This window comes from Rutidosis leptorrhynchoides, chromosome 7, assembly GCF_046630445.1.
Source record: "Rutidosis leptorrhynchoides isolate AG116_Rl617_1_P2 chromosome 7, CSIRO_AGI_Rlap_v1, whole genome shotgun sequence".
Taxonomy (NCBI): domain Eukaryota; kingdom Viridiplantae; phylum Streptophyta; class Magnoliopsida; order Asterales; family Asteraceae; genus Rutidosis; species Rutidosis leptorrhynchoides.
In genome coordinates this window covers 123503041-123524730 of record NC_092339.1, presented here as the reverse complement: position 1 = coordinate 123524730, position 21690 = coordinate 123503041, and the positions used below count along the sequence as shown (strand labels likewise).

The following is a 21690-nucleotide window of genomic DNA, read 5'->3' as shown; positions in this document are numbered from 1 at the left end:
GCAATTTGGTATTTTTAAAGTTCGAAAGTTCATGATCATAAGGTCATTTTGTTCGAAAGATTTTATTTTAAGATTTGTTAGTGTTTGAAGATTAGTCTTGCTTGTAGACAAGCAAGGTTCTAGTGTGGGTGAAATTGATATCGCTCAGATTTTACATATCTATATCGCGATATCGGTTTCCAACTATATGTTTTCAAGTGATTTTGAAGATCTTTCTGCACGTATTTGCTCAAAGTGATGATTTGGAAGATAAAGTGATTTAGTGGAGCATTACGTTTGATTTCAACAAGTATTTTTGGTTCAAAAGATGTTTTATCTTGGATTTCAGCATACAAACAAGATCTACACATCTCATGAAACCTCGCAACTGGATTAGTATTTTCGCAGTTGCGAAGAATAGTTATGGTCGAAACATTTTGAGTTCCTGTCACGAATAACATCACAGAAGATCAACTTGGAAGAGATAGAAAAGTTTCGGTCGCGAGAATTTTGCTGCAGTTGCGAAAATAAAAGAAAATTTAGAATTTCGATCGCAAGAAATTTTTTACGGTCGCGAGAATGAAGAATCAGAAAACTCGTGATCGTGAGATTTTAATTGCGGTCGCCAAAACTGGAGTACGCAGCAAGTCAAATTTTTCCTTATAGATATCATGATTAAATCCCCCATTAAGGAATCACTTAGTTACGCATTATGAAGCTGTAAAAGCTGAATTTTGGGATTTTTCATCATTGTTCTTAGGGTTTTAACACTTTAGATTCAATTTTGATTACGTATAATCATTAGGTAACATTTAATTACTCTTTTGATTAATACAAGGGTTGTAAATTTTTTATCTTTGTGTTTATCTATCTTTTGCATGATAATGAGTAGGTAAATTTCTATGTATCTACTTAGATGATTGTACCTAGGTGATGAATTGTCATTTTATGATTTTAATTAGTTGATGAATTGCTCTTGATTATGTTTGATTGTAGAACCACCGTTACTTATACATGTTAATTAGATTTTGTCGTGAGTTTGTTGGTTAGTTAACGTTAGTTAATTTGATTAATGAACTTTGCTAGATTATTGAAAATAATTTAGGATTCGTTGAGTTATATGCGAAAAACCAGTGTAATCAAACGTTAGCGATATTAACTATTGATTCGCTAAAGTAATTGTGAGGTTATATAGGGACACCGAGTTAACCTAAGATCAAATTATAATATTGGGTATTTTAAAAGTTATTTGATTGTGTGATTAGATTTGGGACATCGATGTAGGCTAGATTTTATGAAAGCAAGTGGTGAATTAACTCGTATCTAGAATCGTGACAAATTCTAGGAGAAATACTTGTTAATAAATTGTGAGAATCGACGGATAATTGCAGTGTCACCACAATATTAATTATTGTAAGCGGGTTTTACGAAGCAATACTTGCCTAGGAAATTGATAATAAATGAATACCTTTGTCTCCATTGATTTATTGTCTTTTAAATTTACGCGTTAATTAACTGAATTCAAATCAAAAATCACCCTTTAATTAGTATAGTTATTAGTATAAAATTATTGATTCAGTTGCACATTGTGGACCAAACTGGTCGATTTACTTGCTAACTACTCCATGATCGAGTTTAGTTGCCTGAATATATGTGTTATTTTTTAGTACTTTAGCTAATTATTTTTATAAGTAGATTTTAACACTGTTCTAAATAAAGAGAGGCGGATGAACTATTTATAGGGCACACAAAGAGAAACCACCAACCTCGTGAATGATCCCCAAATCCATTAGTCACAAGATTAATGGTTTGTTGATACTAATTAACTGCATCGTAAATGAGGTAATTAATCCAAATAAATACTAACATAATTGTATTAAGTATTAAGGAATCAGTGGACGGGTTGGATCCGGATCAATCCGGGTCCAAGTTCCAACACTTTTACTTTTTATTTTTAAAATAACGAAAACTCGTATAGAAAAGAAGACATTTAACAATAGAATACGACTTTAACCAAAGAATAAAACAAGATGACCGAAGAAGTCGTACCTAGAAAGCTAAAGACTACTAAAACTATCTATAATCGAGCTTCAACGAAATGAATTGATACCACAAACCAAACACTAGCAATATGGGTACAACCGAAACAATATAATGAAAACAGATAACCACCTACGGTCCACGGTTCACGGTCCACGCCTCCACGGTATGATTTTTTCAGTTCCCCATAAACCGTCTAGCGTCGAAGTTTTTGCCCTTAAACGACTCAATAAACTTTCACTTAATTTATGTAGTGGTTTAGATTCAATGCTTTATTAAAAAATTATAATATACGTAAAGACAATGATATTGAAATATCAAGCAACATTTTAGCATTTTATTAGCATTCATGAACATGCTAAACGGTATAGACAATGATGAATAAAAAATTTCCAGATTTGATCCTTGAACTAACCAAAAAGTTCATCTAATCCCTAAGATTCAACTTATCTTTGTAATGAGTCGTCCGAAATTTTATAACATTTTTACTGTCTCATTTATGTGTTGAAAAAATAAAGGCAAAGTAGTCAAAATGCTCTCATTTTAAGAAGTGTTAAACAAAATGCATTTTAAAAAATTGTAATTGCCAAAATATTCATTGACCGCGCATCACGCATGATGCGTCTAGCTTGGTGCGTGATTACAAGATAATTACTGAGACATGCATTTTTGCTTGCAAACACGCACCATGCACGATGCGTGGTGCATGGTACTTGATGCATGATGTTTGGTACTTATTGGGGAAGAACTTTGAATGACCGTATCTTTTGACACATGGCTCCGATTTATTCACTTTTTTTAAATCGTATATCTTTTGAGATCTATCCGTTGGCAAACTGCCAAAGTCGATTTGTCCCAATTTGTTTTCGAAATTCGGCTTCGAAGACTTTCAATTAGAACGTTTTCATTGATTTTGACTTTTTAAACCGCTCATAACTTGCTATATCTAAGTAAAATTATTTTCCCTTTACAAATAGTATGAACGAAAAAAAATTTATTCATCTATCCTTTTACTTTATACTTAATTAAATTAATGTCGTTAATTAATGATAAATGATAAACAAACTACAAAAACATTATCTCACCACAAAAAGCTTCAAACATTCCTGTAACCCAAAATCCCCCCTAAAACGTTCCTGTTTCAATTTTATAAAATCTCAAAGCTACACCAGAACAGCTCATTTTTTTGGCTGGCGGCCTGGTTTTCCCTTTTCTTTACCTTCGGTTGCCTTTTATCTGAGCTTCCTTTCCTTCCGCTCTCTCCTTTTTTTGTTATATGTGCTTGTTTCAAGGCCATTCGTTTGCTCCTCTCATCTCTGGGAGCAGGTGACAAGCATGGTGGTCTCTCCACCGTGCTCTGCTGGTGGCATGGGATGTTGTGAACGTGATGGTTGTACTTCCTCTTTCCTGGTTTCTGGATATATTCAGGTAATCGAAGGTATTCCCGTGAGCTTTACTTTTTCGGTTTTCACGCTTCCTTCACCATTGATGACTTGCAGGCCGCGTCTAGGGCATCTAATACTCTATTTTCTATAATTTGTGGGTGGGTTGGGTATGTATGTGAGGTGGATCTTGTTTTGTCTCTTTTTCAGGTTCGGGTCTTGCGATTTTCAAGCATGGATCACCAGTTTTCTTCATGGCTAGTACGTTTTTCAAGTTCATGGGTGGTATTTGGTATAGTTACTTTCCAGTTTCCATGGTAATGGTATACACGATACTGCAGAAGATACACGACTGCAACAACATACAACCTCAAGTCAGACCTCAAACACTATTCCACCACCACCTGCTCAAAGAAGATCTCAAAGACAACATACACTTCTTATCAAACTCAAAGACTACCAAATCCATCTACCATATTTACACACAACCAATAACCTGACCAAATTCCATCACTCTAAATACATCAACTATCATAATATCTCTTCACAATCAACTCTATAGTTGAGCCACACACCTATAAACAAGCATGTAAAGATAAGAAATGGCAAGAAGCTATGAACAAAGAATTAATTGCCCTTGAATCCAACAACACATGGATCATTACTCAACTGCCACCCAACAAGACTCCTATTGGGAACAAATGGGTATACAAAGTCAAGCTTAAATCTGATGGGTTAGTTGAGAGATACAAAGCCAGATTAGTGGCCAAAGGGTTTACACAAATAGAGGGCAAAGACTACAATGAAACTTGTGCCCCAATAGCCAAAATAGTTACTGTTAGAGCACTTTTGGCTATTGCTGTTCATCACAACTGGTTAATCCAACAACTTGACATCAACAATGCCTTCTTACATGGTAATTTACATGAAGATGTCTATATGACCCTACCCTGGGTTTATAACAAACCTGTGCCTGCAAATTCTGTATGCAGGCTCACTAAATCTCTATATGGCCTAAAACAAGCCAATAGACAATGATTTACCAAACTTACAACATTTCTGATACAGCAGGGGTTCAAAAAAGTTATGCAGATACATCCGTACTCACCTACAACAAAGATAATACCTTTTTGGAAATTGTGATATATGTTGATGATCTGCTGATCACAGGCAATCCCAGTCTCATTACCACAGTTAAAACAGCACTTCATGATAAATTTAGCATCAAAGACTTGGGTAATATCAATTATTATCTTGGTATTGAATTTTTCAGAAACAAAGATGGTGTCACCATGTCCCAGAGAAAATATGCTCTGGAACTTTTACACACATCTGGCATCTTTGAAGAAAAACCCTCAAATGTTCCTATAGATCCTAATGTTAAACTCACAGCTGATACTGGCACATTATTAGATGATGCCACATTGTATAGAACATTAGTAGGGAAACTTATATACCTCACTATCACCCGGCTAAACCTATCATTTGTAGCTCAATCACTCAGCCAATACAGTCATCAACCAAGAACTGGCCATCTCCAAGCACTTTACAAAGTTCTTAGGTATATCAAGTTGTGTCCTGGTCAAGGTCTTCATTTTCCAGCCAACACTGACTTACAACTCAAGGCCTTCTGTGATAGTGGCTAGGCAAATTGCACCAACTCTAGAAGGTTCATTACAGGTTACTGCATTTTCCTAGGATCTTGTCTCTTGTCATGGCAATCAAAGAAACAGAAAGTGGTATCTAGATCATCTACTAAGGCAGAATACAGGACATTAGCTGATTGCACATGTGAAATTACCTGGTTACAGAGTCTTTTACTGGATCTAAAAGTCCCACTCACCAAACTTGTTCCAGTTTTTTGTGACAATGAGTCCACTATTGCATTGGCCTCTAACCCTATTCAACATGTCAGAACCAAACATATAGAGATTGATTGCCACTTTGTAAGGGATAAGATAAAGGAAGGCCACATTAAAACAGTATTCATACCCTCACCAGCACAAGTAGCAGATGTACTTACAGAGGGTTTAAGCAAATCTCCTCACTTCACTTGTATTACCAAGTCTGGCATTTGTGATCCATTTACACTGCCAACTTGCAGGGGGTAATGGTATACAAGATACTGCAGAAGATACATGACTGCAACAACATACAACCTCAAGTCAAAGGGTCAAACTACAAAATCAACTCCAACCTTGTAACAGAATGTAGCTACAATTAGTCCAGGCAGTTAGATGATAACTTAATTCTAGTGTAGTGTAGTGGATTGTATATATATATATATGTATTAATTATCCTCATTTCAATGTAACAGTTCATTTTACAATCAATACAATGAATTTTGTTCAATCTTCATCTTCTTCATTTGCTATTACATGGAGGTGTTGGGAACTGTCGTTTTACTTTCTAGGTCCAATGGTAACTTTTGCTTTTGGTTAGATTCAAGGGTGGTGTTTTGTAATAGTTTATTTGCACGGTGGCGTTTGGTTCAAGGGTAGTGTTTCGTTACTATTTAGTTCAATGGTGGTGTTTGGTTATAGCTTCATTTTTCTTCTTGTTATGGTGTTGGTTCTTATTTGATTCCTTCCGTCGCGCTTTTCCTTGTGATGCTGCTCTTCCTCCTGGACACTATCTCTTTGTATGGCCGATTTTTTTTGTGTGTTTTGGATTTACTTTTGGTTGTGGTCGGGTTCACCTCTCCAAGTTAGTTTTTATTTGTCTTTCACATCTCTAGGATGTCGACTTCCGTTGTTAATGTAGTTAGGGTGACTCCATTTTCATATTCGGTTGCGGTTTGTGTTGCCTGGAGTGTTTAAATTCGGTCAATTTTCTAGTTGTTTTCATGCTTTCGAAGACATGTCAGTACCGTTTATGTAGGAATTTTAAGGAAGTTTCAATTGTACATTCATGTGTTTATGTAAAATAGGTTCCATTGGTGCATTGTAAGGGACTGTAACATGTAGTTTCATTTAATTGGTCAAATAGATCGTATGATCAATCAATCAAACTTTTGGTGCAACTCAATTTGTAACACTTTTAAATCGTTTTGATCTGTTTTAATTTAATTTTTGTTTTTCGCCAAAAAAATCCCTACAAAAGACATCAATTATTTATTTCTTTGACAAAAAAATAAATGTTTAAGTGTTTTTTTAACCGTATGTGATACCGAACTAAATAAAACAATCATCATATATCATATATCATATATACAGTGATGATATGAGCTTAGCCAACATGTAAATAACTCGATCTTGACAAGAAAACATTGACAACCAATCAACATATGCTTGTTTTCCGCATTTATTTAATTTGGATCCATCTAAACAAATAAGTAAACATGAAGAAACTTGAATCAAAACCAATGATTACACAAATTTGATTTTTATGATATTTAAAATTTAAAATTCAAATAATAGAAATAAGTCTACATGATATTATCATTTAAAGCTACGTAGATATATTGAAAAAGAGATTTGCTCATCTGATATACAATAACTTATCTCATTAATTAACGTCTACGCCCTACGGTTTCTGGCACCCTCATTTTTCTCTCCGTACACCCTTGTTATTTAGGTTACCGGTGTCGTTTCCCTTGCTTTCCAGCCACTGGTATCTCGGCGGTGATCCGATGAACCTTTCCCGCTTTATTTTCCTTTTCCTTCGTCACCATCTCATCTTCGTTCGGCATTCTCTGGTGGTATCAAGCATTTATGGTGAAAGTTTTCCATGGATGATGGGCACATGTGGCGAAAGTCATAGACTTTCGTTGCCCCGAAGAACTCTCAAGGACTGGATCTGGTTCCGTTCTTTGCAATGTGGGTTTGTTTGGTGAGTCATGTATTTTCCGGCAGAGTCTCCACGTTGTTGACCTCGTTATGGTCTGCAGGCGACGACGTTCTTTAAGAATCTCTGCAGCGTTTTCAGCTTCTTCCGTGGCTTACTTTTTGTTTCTTATTTTCTTCGATCTTTGCTACTTTCCTGAGTTGAGATGGTTGTTATAGTTTTTCCTCCGATTAATCGGAATTTATTTAATTATTTTTCAAAATGGTGTACTTTTCCTTTCCTTGTCAGTTGTCAGAGATCGCTTCCTCCTTTGACAGTCGGTGGTGGTCCGACAACTTTCAGTCGGGTCTTTAATCGCCTGTTTCTACACGCGGTGGTAAGCTCCAACGGCACCTTTTTTCTTTTTCTTTGTTTATGGCCTTCCCGCGTTTCTGATCTTCAGTTTGCTTCGGTTTTGTTTGTGACCGTATTTTTGACCGGATCTGCCGATTTTCTAAACGGAGATCGGTGATGGTTCTTGTCGGTTAAGCCATGGGCCGCACCCTTTTCTGGTTTCTTTGTTCATGTTCTGCTCGTTAAATTCTCCGCGTCGTTGGTTCATTTTGGGATGTTCTGACACTGTTTCCCGCATAGCTGATAAGGCTAGGTTTTCTGGAGAGATTTCTTGGTAGGTTCTCGACCTTTTGTTAGTGGAGATTCGTCTTGCTATTTGATTCTAGGGTGTCCGTTGTGTTGCAAGTTTTTCTCGGGTTTGGTTATCGAGATTTCTTTTCCAGGCTACTGGTTGAGATATCGTGGAGGGAGTTCTTGGGTTTCCCAGGGGGCGATTTAAGTGACTTTGCATACTAGATGGGATGAGATCGTGTAACTGTGAGTTTAAGGGGGATCCTGTGTTGCAGGGTTCAGGTCATGGATGTCTTTGGTATGATATTATCTCTTATTGGTTATGTATATTACAAGGGTGTATGTGTTTGCGGTTTAGTGGTTGACTAGCATGTTTGTGGGCTTTTCCCCCGGATTTGTAGTTTGCAATGTAACGTTCAGTAGAACGAATAGGTTCAATAATATGTCACAATTGTAACTCAACAGATTATCATCTGATATATATATATATATATATATATATATATATATATATATATATATATATATATATATATATATATATATATATATATATATATATATATATATATATATATATATATATATATATATATATATATATATAGTGGTAGGACAAGAGGGAAGTAACCATTCGGGAGGAAGCGGGGGGAAGCAAAAACTTTTTTTTTCGTTTTTTGAAAAAATTTTGTTCACGAACATTATAGATGAGATGAAAATATGAACATTTAGTAGAGACACTTTGTGATAAATGTTTTTATTTTGGCGGGAAAATGCTCGAAGAAGTAATATATAACAATTATCGTGTTTTTCGAGCATATTTTGAGGTTTTAGCTATTGGGGTTTAGATATTAGGGTTTAGATATTAGGGTTTATAGGGTTTAGATATTAGGGTTTAGAAATTTAGGGTTTAGGGTTTAGATTTAGGATTTAGATTGAGTTTTTAACACGAACGGTTTAGAGTTTAGGGTTTAGGGTTTAGGGTTTAGGGTTTGGTGTTTTGGGTTTATGGAATAAACCCAAAACACCAAACCCTAAACCCTAAACCCTAAACTCTAAATCGGGCTAAATTTTACTTCACAAAACATGAAGAAAAAAAACGTTCATATTCTTCACGAACAATATTATCTTGAATGTTATTTTTGTCGATCGTTTTTCCGCCTAAATAATAACATTCATCACGAAGTGTCTCTTCTAAATGTTCATATTTTCGTGTGATCTTGATGCCGGAAAAAAAAATTTCAAAAAAAACGAAAAAAAATTTTTTTGCTTCCCCCCGCTTCTCCCCGATTGGTTACTTCCCCATTGATCCTGCCCCTATATATATATATATATATATATATATATAATATGTATTTTTGGTGACAAAATTAACGTTGTAAGTAACTAGATGGGGTGAATAGTTACTTAATACGTTTATAAACTTTTTCGATTATCAACAAGATTTAACCAACTTTGATAAACTTAATCAACTCAAACTCAATGTGTGTAGTGTTTATGGTTAAAGTAATGTTGAAAATAAAGTAAATAATATAAACACAAAGATTTATAGTGATTCGGGTGGATGTTAACTAATCCACCTTAATTCACTTTTTGATTCACTAATCGGGAGTTTGCTTCACTAAGCCTTTTCTCCAAACCCGGTGGAGATCCGTTTTAAAAATCTTGTACTCCTTGTAGACAACATATCTAATCTTTCTATCCCTTTGAAAGATTACTTCCAACTTAGATAAACTTGTCTTCACCTTAGACAAGTATTAATTCTCAATGGAATTAATCAACCTCCTAGTTTCCTTTAAGGAAGATGATCTCTAAGCTAGCTTTGCTTCTATTACAAAGTACAAGATTCACTTTTCTAGTAATGATATTCCCAAGACAATTCAAATGATAATATCACACTTAAGTAACTCACAAAGATAGTAATTTGAAGGTAAGTTTACATCAATTCTACAATCTATGAGATTATAGAATATCTCTCTTGCTAATTACAAACATATATGAATGAAGGTCTTGTGATTCTTCTGATATATTTAGAGTTCAAGCATGCAAGAGAGTCCCCATTTGAATATCTCCAAGTCTTGCTATTTATAGTGAGAGAGAAAATATAGTCATTGCCATGGCTCAGCCTATGGTCGACCGTAAGTTGTCTGGTTATTTTCACCTAGCCGTTGTATGGACGTTTGAATCCATTCAAACCTGATTCTTTTGGCCTCTTTACTTCATTTAATACCTGCAAAAGATACTCAACATCCTATACAAGTAGTATTTGCATTAAGTGCTTGAATCCTCTTGGATGTATTACCTTGATAGTGACTTGTCATAACCAAAGAGGCAAGTCTACATTTCTTGGATACATTTCTTGGATACATTTCTTGATAATCATTTGAGGTAATCTCATATTTGTCATAACCATGCTTTTGTATTTAACACATATGCTTATTGGCTAGCCATTTGTTTGCATTCAATACACATGCTTAAGTGCTATTGGCTAGTCAACATGTCATTAACAACATAATCCTAATTAATCATTATAAATTATCTTTAACCTTGCACATAGATTAATTAGGTGTGTTTATGATATCTTACTAAGTGAAACATGTAAGTTCAATTAAGCTCATTATAAGCAAGACATCATATTAAACAAGACTAAACCATACTTAGACATGTTGTTAGACTTAACCATGCTTCTTGTGATATTTCAACGTGTGTGTTAATAATCCGATAAGCACACAAGACCATTTGATTATGAACCTTCAATTGTTATCAACCAAGTTACGCTTAATGCATTTGAGTAGGCTAAACATATTTTGGTGATTTTCCAACTTATAGCATATAGCAAGACAAAGTTCATATTGTCATTCATACATATTAAATGAGTATAAGCAAGTTGGTAATTAGCACATAGTCAAGTAATACTCATATAATGATAGCAAGTAATCAAGTAACACTTATGTAATGATAGCAAGAATTCACTAGTGAACAAACACATAGTGATGACATAGCAATATACTAAGGCTATGTAAGTTTACTTGCAATATGGCAATTTGCAAGATTAAATAATGAAAGGACCCGTGAAATCACGGAGTTTGTTCAAACGAAACAGTTTAATGATATGTTTTAGGTATTAAGTGAATGTAAATGCTAAAGTTATTTAGTTTAATGACCCATGGAACTACGGATTCCGACTAAGAAACTTGTCATTATTTTTACAAACATATTGATGTACTTAAATTAGTCAGAATAAATGAACTACATTCATTCTCCCACCACCTCTCTTCCAATTTTCATCGCCATTACTGTACTATTTTCTTTGTTATAAAAACCTACATTACAACTTTTTATCGGGACAAGTATTTCGCATACATATGTAAAGTAATTAATCCCGTAAAGAGAACCATATTTAAATAACAATAAATAATAAAAATAATAATAATAAAGTTTGCTTAAAAATTAAGTATTTATATTTTTACTTTATTTTATTTTGGCACTTGTGACTAAATTGACACTTTTATAAGCGTATGTAATCCAACGTGATTATTGTATTTAAATTGGTTTTAATTTAATTTTTTAAATTGTAAATTAAAACTTATCTATTATTTAGGCATTGTTATTTTATTTTTGATTTAATTTAATGAGTTTTGCATATACATCAAGCTACGTGACGTTTCATGTGTAATGTAATTTTTTTTAATTATAATTACTAATTATGAGTGATATCAACAATATTTTTAAAAAGGCAAGGCTTAAGAAAAATAAGGGAGGTTTTGTCTAATGATGACATCATTATTATAAAATTTTATAGGAAATTATAGATGTATAAGTATACATTAATGTCCAACACATGTACAAGGAGATAACAATTCTTGGTTTGGACTTGATGACCATCCTAAGTATGTCTAGATACATTTTAGGACCACAAGTTATCTTGTAACACTTATGTGTTATCCTTAATCAATGCTAAAACCTCATTAAGATGTCATTAGGTGTGATTTACCAAGATTAACGTTCTAGTGATCAATACTCTTTTGGACATGAAGAGGGCAACTATTCCAAGTATGTTGAAAAAGGTTTCATGAATGGGTTTGGCTAACTTGTGCCCTAAAGGCAGGGGATAACGATCATTAAATACACTCAAAGTTTCCTTTTATAACATTAAATTAATTTATTAAACTCATTTATTTCCATATATACATATACATAATTATTAATTGTGATTTACATTAATTTTGGAAATTTTTAATTCATTCAATGTGTTTAACATGTGCGCTTATGGCATAAGTTAGTTTTTCAGGAGATGATATTGCCAACATCAAATTTACTTCTTCCACCATATTTTGATGTTTATTTCCCAGAATACCCTTTAATAAATTATTATAAAAAGTTTTACAAGTTTTGTGTAAGACATTCATTAAGGGTAGTTTAGATAATTTTGGTGGAAGAAGTAAATTTAATGTTGGCAATATCATCTCCCTAGTTTTTCCCTTCATGAATTATAGATGCCCCGAAGTTGTCAAACATTTTTCGATCAAGGATTTTGAACAGAACAACTGCGGTCGATCCACGGTCAGCCGTGGAGTCGACTGTGTACCTGGTTTCTCATAAATCAAGGTACAGGACACCCACGTCGTGGACCCAAACCGTGTACCACCTGAGTTTTGTATTCCTTTTTGTTTTCCTATGTTTTCACTCTAAGCTTCATTTGGTTTGGTTGTTTGCTAGAATAAGTGTGGATTAGTGAACTTGTATATTTATGTCAATATGTCTATCATCACTTTGGATTATGTGTGTGTCATCATCAGACTATTTATTACCGTTAGTTAAGATTAATATTACCGTTAAACATAAACCAACCTTTTTTCCCAACAAACGTCTACGGTCTACTTCTCAACTTAATTTCACGAATGGGAAGTGATAAATTAACACTTTGCGTTTAAATCCACTAAACTTGTGGATTACTTATACGTACCATACAATTTGATTATGTATAAATTAGATGACTTTATCAAAATAAAAAATACTCTTTGTAAAAATAGCATCACCCTTCACGAATATAGATAACACATGGGTGTAAATGAGCTACTTCTGTAAGCTACTCGAATTTTACTTGTTGAAAATTAGTTTCGAGTCAAACTTAAATGAGCCCAAATTTGAACAAATTTTAGTAAACGAACTCGGGATCAAAATTCTTACATCAAACTGGAACAAGCTCGCGAATGTATACAAACATTTTATTCGTATACATTAATTATTATTATTTATTAATAATTATTATTAACCACGCAGACTTGCTTGAGTGGCCATCGAATTGTCTAATGAAACACAACATTCGGGTTCAATTTCTGGCTATGCCAAATTGTTCAAAAAGGGAGTGTGACTAGAGGGTGCGCATAATGCGCAATTCACCCAATACCAGGTCTCGCGTTCGAGGGGCTTGATTACAAGATGTGTTACCTTCTATGGGGGAGTAAATGTGCTCGTTGAGAATTTCTTCGCTTTAAAAATAAAAATTATTATTATTATTATTATTATTATTATTATTATTATTATTATTATTATTATTATTATTATTATTATATTATTATTATTATTATTATTATTATTATTAAAATATAAAACATGCATAATACATAATTATATTAATAACTATTACATATATAAACGAGTCAAACCCGAACTGAGATCGAGTTTGTATAATTTCAAACGAGTTGAGCTCGAATTGTAATATATTAAGCTCGAAATGAGCAAAACTCGAGCCCAAATGCATTGAATTTTAAACATGCCGAGTTCGAGTCTGGTGGATCTCAAGGGACTAATTTTGTCACTAACTACGAATAAAGAGGTGAACTTTTACAAATATAGATAACACAAGGGACTAAATTTGCCACATACAAGTGATAAAGAGGTAAACTTGGACCATACATAGACGCATATATGCGACAACTGTATTATATCTGGTTTCCACATTATCTTTGTATTGTAATGAAATCCATCCATATCACTTATTTCTCTTTCCTTTTCCTTCTTTGTAATAAAAATGTCATAAATTCTCTTTCTTTTTCCACCTTTTCAATCTTTTCCTTGATCACCGCCGTTCAATCTCTTCCATAAAAACAAAAATACTTTCTTTTTCATTTTCCCCCAATTCCCACCTTCAGAACCCTAATCATACACTGTTCTGACTTCACATTCTTCTTTCGAAAATGAAGAAACCCTTTCTGGGTTTTGAAATTCGACCTCGATTTCATCTGTTCATCATCTTATTTCTCTCAATTACAGTGATTTATGTTCAGTCTCAATCAGCATCAAATGATGCTGCTGTAATGCAGTTATTAAAGAAAAACCTTTCACCGCCCAAATCACTAGACTGGTCTGACCCGGACCCGTGTAAATGGCAACAGATTCAATGCTCTAGAGACAATCGGGTGACCCGGATCCAAGTTGGTGGTCAGAACTTACAAGGGGTTCTTCCAGATACACTCAACAACCTTACTGAACTACAAGTTCTTGAGTTTCAAAACAATCAACTCAGTGGGGCACTGCCGAGTTTATCCGGGTTAACTCAGTTACAGAGTCTGTTACTCAATCACAACAACTTTAGTTCAATCCCACCTGATTTCTTTGATGGTATGTCATCTTTACAAGGTGTTTTTCTTGATTATAATAACTTTGATTCATGGGTTATACCTGATAGTCTGAAATCAGCATCTCCTTTACAAAAATTCTCTGCCACGTCAGCAAATATCACTGGAAAAATTCCGGATTTTTTTGGTGGTGATACGTTTGCTGGACTCACAACTTTGCAGTTATCATTTAATTATCTTGAAGGAGAATTACCCAGTTCATTTGCAGGTTCTTCAATTCAAACTTTGTGGTTAAATGGGCAGAATAGTATGTCTAAATTGAATGGAACCCTTAATGTGTTACAGAATATGACACAATTGACTGTTGCTTGGCTTCATGGTAATTCATTTTCGGGTGGATTACCCGATTTTTCGGCCTTAATTCAGTTGCAAAATCTGAGTGTTAGAGATAATAAGTTAACGGGTCCGGTTCCGGAGTCTTTAATAAACCTACAGTCTTTGAAAGTAGTCAACTTGACTAATAATTTGTTACAGGGACCAACTCCTGCTTTTAGTAAGTCAGTTGAAGTTGATATGGCTGGGATTAATAGCTTTTGTTTACCGAATCCGGGTGAAGCTTGTGATGATCGTGTTAATACACTGCTCGATGTTGCGAAATCGGTTGGTTATCCGAAAATATTCGCAGATAATTGGAAGGGTAATGATCCTTGTAGTTCATGGTTAGGGATTACTTGTAATAATAATGGGAATATTACTGTGATAAACTTACCAAAAATGGGTCTTACCGGTACTATTTCGCCCAGTTTTGCAACGATTAAGTCGTTACAAAGGTTGATTCTTGCAAGTAATAATCTTTCTGGAACAATACCTGATGGGCTTAAAGATTTGCCTAGTTTGAATGAAGTTGATGTTTCAAACAATCAACTTTATGGTCCAATTCCTAAATTTAAATCAACCGTTACGGTCAAAACTGTAGGAAATCTTGATATAGGTAAAAACGGTCCTAGTGTAACACCGATTTCACCATCTGGTGGTGGTCAATCAGCGGGTCAACCTAAGTCAAACGTCGGTGGTGGAGGGAAGAGTTCAAAAACAGGGGTAGTTGCGGGGTCTGTTGTGGGCGGTGTTTGTGCATTGTTTGCTGCTGGTTTCATAGGTATATGTCTGTACAAAGCTAAACGAAAACGTTCTAGTGGTGGGCCCTATCAAAACACAATGGTGATTCATCCTCGACATTCGACTTCAGATAACGATGGGGTCAAAATCACGATTGCGGGTTCGAGTACAAACGGTGGACCGAGTGAAACGTATAGTCAAGGAAGTAGTGGAAATGGAGATATTCACGTTGTTGAGGCGGGTAATATGGTAATTTCAATCCAAGTCTTGAAAAATGTTACTAACAACTTTAGTAAAGATAATATACTTGGTAGAGGCGGGTTTGGGACCGTTTACAAAGGGGAGTTACATGACGGGACGAAAATCGCGGTTAAACGAATGGAATCAGGGGTCATGAGCGAAAAAGGGTTAGACGAGTTTAAGTCGGAAATTGCGGTTTTAACGAAGGTTAGACATAGGCATTTGGTCGCGCTTTTGGGATATTGTTTAGATGGAAACGAACGGTTGTTAGTGTACGAGTATATGCCTCAAGGGACGTTAAGTCGGTTTATATTTGATTGGCAAGAAGAAGGTTTGAAACCGCTTGAATGGACGAAAAGATTGATTATTGCTTTAGATGTTGCGAGAGGTGTTGAATATTTACATGGTTTAGCGCAACAAAGTTTTATTCATCGAGATTTAAAACCATCTAATATTCTTCTTGGTGATGATATGCGCGCTAAAGTTGCTGACTTTGGACTCGTTCGCCTTGCCCCAGATGGTAAAGCTTCACTCGTGACAAGATTAGCTGGAACGTTCGGGTATCTTGCACCTGAATATGCAGGTCTTCATCCTCTTGAGTTTTATTTCATTAGTTTGTTAACAAATAGTAAAAAGTCTATTCCTTGGAGTTATATATGTTACATATAAATATAAATTCGTCTGTTTTAGGATTGAGGAATTTAGTTACGGGTCGAAACGGGTTATAGGTCAAACTACGGGTGTTGGGTCAAACGGGTCATATTAATTTATTATTAAATAATATAAAGTATATCAGTCGGGATGATATATGTTAATAATATTTTCATCTGTTTTAGGATTGAGGACTTTAGTAAGTTGAAACGGGTTATGGGTCAAACGGGCCATATTACTTTGTTAACAAATAGTATAAAGTATATCCGTCGGAGTTATATATGTTAATAACAAGTTCGTCTGCTTTAGGGTTGAGGACTTTAGTAACGGGTCGAAACGGGTCATCGGTCAAACGGGTCATAATAGCTTGTTAACAAGTACTACGTATAATGTATATCCGTCGGAGTAATATATGTTAATAATACTTTAATCTGTTTTAGGGTTGAGGACTTTAGTAACGGGTCATGTTTTTAGATGGGTACAAACGAGTCGTATCTAAACGGGCCGGGTAGGTCGAGACGCATAATTATATGTAAATAATATAAACTATATCTCGTGGTCGTTAAGTGGTTATGTTTATTCGGTTAGTTCTAATTCATCACTGTGATTACTTGCTATGTCATAAACTTAAGATTGTTTTTCATGTGATTCTAGTGACGGGCCGAGTAACAACCAAGATCGACGTGTTCAGTTTCGGGGTCATTTTAATGGAACTCATAACGGGTAGACGTGCACTAGACGAAACACAACAAGAAGACAGTGTTCATTTGGTTCCTTGGTTCCGTCGAATGCACATCAATAAAGAAACCTTCCGTAAAGCAATCGACTCGACCCTTGACCTCGATGAAGAAGGTCTAGCCAGTTTGAGCACAGTAGCCGAACTAGCGGGCCATTGTTGTGCTCGTGAACCGCACCAGCGACCCGACATGAGCCACGCGGTCAATGTTTTATCGTCTCTAGCTGAACTATGGAAACCGTCTGAACCCGACCCGGATGATATTTACGGAATTGACCTTGATATGACGTTACCTCAGGCCGTTAAGAAATGGCAAGCATTGGAGGGTATGAGTGGGTACGATACTTCATCGGTTATTGGGAGTAATGATAATACGCAAACGAGCATACCTACTCGGCCATCGGGATTTGCGGAATCGTTTACTTCAATGGATGGACGGTGAGGATTAATCTGGGGAATGGAGTTTGGATTGGTTTGTTCATTCTTTCTGATGCTCGTTTATTTACTGCTTTTGTTAAGTTAATTTCCAGATGATTTTGTGTTTGTATTTTGGATGGATAGTTTTTGACTTTATGATGCTGGTTAATGCTTTGAACTGTAAAAATGCAAAAAATTAGGATATTATTATGCAATATTTGTCTCTTTATGCTGGTTAATGCCATGGTTGTAAACGGTATCCGGTGCGGCATTATGGTTGTAAACGGTGTCTGTTAAGGCGTTTTGGTGACTTGCCCGTCTTGACCTTTTCTCAGCCTCTAATAGTCGGTTAACGGTTAAAGGTCGGGTCAAAGGAGGGAAAGGTCAGGTCAACGCCGGTCAAAAGTCGAAAATTTGGTTAAAATTGATCAAAAGTCGGTCAAATCGATCAAAATTGATGTACTTTAGTGTTACATATTTTGTATCATATTAGCGGTAATAGTGATTATAAGTCAACAGAAGTTTTTGTCTTTAAAATATGTGTATATATTTGTATCTTTAAAAGTCAACGTCCCTCTCGATTCCAGTATCGACCTTTTCAGGTCCTGACCCTTAACACAGTCTCGTGACCCAGTCTCGCGTCTTTTTCAATTAGGAAATTATGCAATATTTATCCTTAAATTGCAATGCTAGAAAAATGTCATTTGGGTGATACACATAAAATTTTCAACTATTTTAACATTTAACAGCTTAAAGGGTAGTGTTTACTGTTTAATATTTAGAACACTTCTTTGTACAGTAATTGTTTATACTACTACTAATTGTAGTGTGTGCATTGGGAGTTGTACATTGCATGTATCACTGACTTACTGGATTTGGTCATTGTCAGCAGGCTAAGTATGTTTATTTGATTAAATTACGTTTTCTTATTAATTAAAAATTAAAAAATAGTCAACTGGTAGGCATTAGTTAATTAAAGTAATATGTACGTGAGCGGCAACATATCTCCCTTTCTTACTCCTATGTTTTTGATCCGAAAATTTCGATAAGTTACCCGGGGATTACGGAATCTTTTTGCAAATAAGAAATATAAGAAATAAAAATAATAATATCTTCTAGTATTATTTTATAAATTGTGTATTTTTATTTAAAGTATACCTACGATGTTTGTCCGGCTTAATTATATTTTAATAGCTTCAGTCTATGTTCATGTCCTAAATAATAGTTAACTTTTTGTGATAATTATTATTTTAATGCATAAAGAATTAGTACCAAATATTTTATGTTTAATGTATATACATTTCTTGGTGACTTGACCTAAACTTAGTTTGGTTTACCATCTGTGAGCATTTGGTAACATATGAAATTGTCTGGTTTTTCTTTATATATATTGGTTCCTTTTATTATTTTAATATAGGTTTATTGGTTGTGCCATTATTGTGAAATGCCTTTTTGTGAATTAATTTGTGTATCTATCTACTCTTAGATAAAATAATATTATAATTAATTATTTCATTATATTTTATAATTGAATTGAATGATGAGTGTCTTCACGACATGAGTCACACACGACATGAGTCACAAGACGGGTAACGTGAGTAGGTTGGACTTAAATTCATGTATTGTTCGATAGATTAATTTGATGACATTAATTAAATAAATTAGTTTGTAATATGAAGATTGGTAATCACATGAGTAGGTTGGACTTAAATGGATTATTTAGGTTTTTTCTAAGCACGATAGCTAGTAATGTTGGTAACAATTTTTAGATATCTGGACACTCGATTAATTTTACTATGTTAAGTTTGTAAGAGAGCTCCCAATAGTTGGACCTTCGAATGCGTCCTTGAACTCGCCCAACAAGCCGCCGATAGCAACAAGTAGTCGTGCCTCGAGCCCTGACAATATAGTGAATATATGCATATTTAAGTTGTAATATTTGCTTCTATACATGTACATTTAATTAATTAAACAATACAGTGAGTCCTAATTTTTATGAGCAAGTATGTCATGGTTTGGAGTGTTTAGCCCTGGGTTAGTCCTAGTGAGGAAGTGTTGATGTGGCGCTGATATGACAGCTAGTCCTCGTGAGGAAGCTTGTCATTGTTGGGAGCACTCTATGTTAAAAAATATGGATTGCTCACTAAGATAATGTCACCGGATTGAAACTAGAATCGTGAAACACTTTCTCAATAAAGTAATTCGCCCCTACCGGTCTTGGGTTGCACGAATTCAATATTGGGATAAGACTAGCTCAACAATCTTTTCTAGACGAAGAAAAGTTGTTCTTGCAAAAGTATAATGCAGGAAATATTTGTTAGTATGTGTGAGAGAAGGAAAAAATCTGGAACCTTTTCTCAAATGAATGAGCATTCTATTTATAGTTGACCAAAAGGTGTGAATGAAGAGTCACAACCTTTCATATGTAACCATGATGAAATGATACACCTCTTGGGAACTAACACCACTTATTTAGTTTCTAAACATGTGTATTTAATGTTTAAAACCGTCCCAAAGTGACCAGGAAATGCCAAGCAACGTTTTGGACCAACATGCCTTTTGGGTCAAAAAGGCACCAGTTCAGATTTCACGCCTTAAGCCGCGCCGCGGCTAAAAGGACCGCGCCGCGGCTCAACACTGGACCTGATATCGAACTTTGCTAATTTCCCTCTAACCAATTAACCCCTTGGGCCGTGTCGCGCCTCATATGGTCGCTGCGCGGCTTAGTGCTTCGTTCTAAGATTATGAAACAATCAAAATGTCTTACCCCAAAATACACCAGGAGCCGCGGCACGGCTTAGAAATCCGCGGCGAGCCTTAAGCCTGGTTCTTTGTGGATCAGCCATTTTCAAGCAATACTTCATCCAAGCGCAACTATATACTAAGTGATTGGTCTTACTCTTTACGAATATGTACTCCACACTTCCCGGATTCGTGTAGAGTATCAAGCAATCACTTCCACTCTCAACCAAGTAATCCAATAACCTAAAACATTGATTATGTCGGATCGCACTAATATCACCAACAAATCCCCCATTTTAGTGTTATCCTTGATTACTTAAAAGATAAACAAACAATCAAACCAACGCATAAATGGAAATGTCGATTGAATTTCCACATTAGTATATTACACATTTCAAGAATTCGAAAATCAGGGTGCTCGTAACGTTTGAACCCATCAATCCATTTGATAACTAGAAGGTAATATACACATCAGTTTCATACATTATCCAATTAACCCGACACTATTATAAGTCACGTGTCCCAATCCTCTCATGAACATATCAAAAGCTAAGTTCGAGCTTTCTTGAAGCGGCTACACTTCATGTTCACATAGGTAGTTTTCTTCAATATTGCTCCTATAATGCAAATTATCAAGAAAACTATTAAGAAGTGTCAAAACTTCAACCTCATTTATCGTGTAGGTCCAAACACATACCTTAGGATTATATTTACATGTGTTCCAATCTTCAAATAGCAGGCTTTCCACATTGAATTCAAGATCCTAGCATCGTACTAGAAGGGAATTGGGTATCCCACTATGGAAGATCTAATTGGACTTCAATCCCACACCACTAGCAGACTTGTGCACTAAGTCCCTTGCTAAACCTTTGATCAAGTGATCAGCCAAATTTTGTTGTTGAAACGACCCGTCCATAATACTATAAACGATGTACGTTATTCATTGGTCCCATAGCGAGGTATTTGACCTCTATATGATACTTTTAGAAAATATTGCATTCGTTTCATAAAAAGCACACCATTATTATACATAATGCATGTTTTAAACAAATGGGGGATTATTTAAGGAATAATCCCCATATTACATTAGTTTCCAAATACTACACACGTGACATAATAGTTGAATATAATACATGACAAAGGTTTTATTGAATGCAACACTTCATTTAAACAAAAGCATGAGACTCCATGCACAGCTTGCTCAGATAATGCAACATCGGAAGACTTTCTTAAGGACCTGAGAATAAACATGCTTAAACAGTCAACACAAAGGTTGGTGAGATATAGGTTTTAAAGCCAACATAAGATATAATAATAGACCACAAGATTTCATGTTATAAACATTTCAGCAAAGATATTCTATATGTTGTTGAGCGCCCAGTAACTATACTTAACA

The 21690-nt window shown here is 35.0% G+C and overlaps 1 protein-coding gene across 1 annotated transcript; it reads left to right on the top strand.

The window, feature by feature from the left end:
• Positions 1–13800: 13800 nt before the first annotated feature.
• On the top strand, positions 13801–17767 carry LOC139856990 (receptor protein kinase TMK1-like). The gene is made up of 2 exons (XM_071845702.1): positions 13801–16331; positions 17054–17767. The coding sequence occupies exons 1-2, from the start codon at positions 14012–14014 to the stop codon at positions 17575–17577; spliced, it is 2844 nt and encodes a 947-aa protein (XP_071701803.1). The 5' UTR covers positions 13801–14011; the 3' UTR covers positions 17578–17767.
• The last annotated feature ends 3923 nt before the right edge of the window (positions 17768–21690 follow it).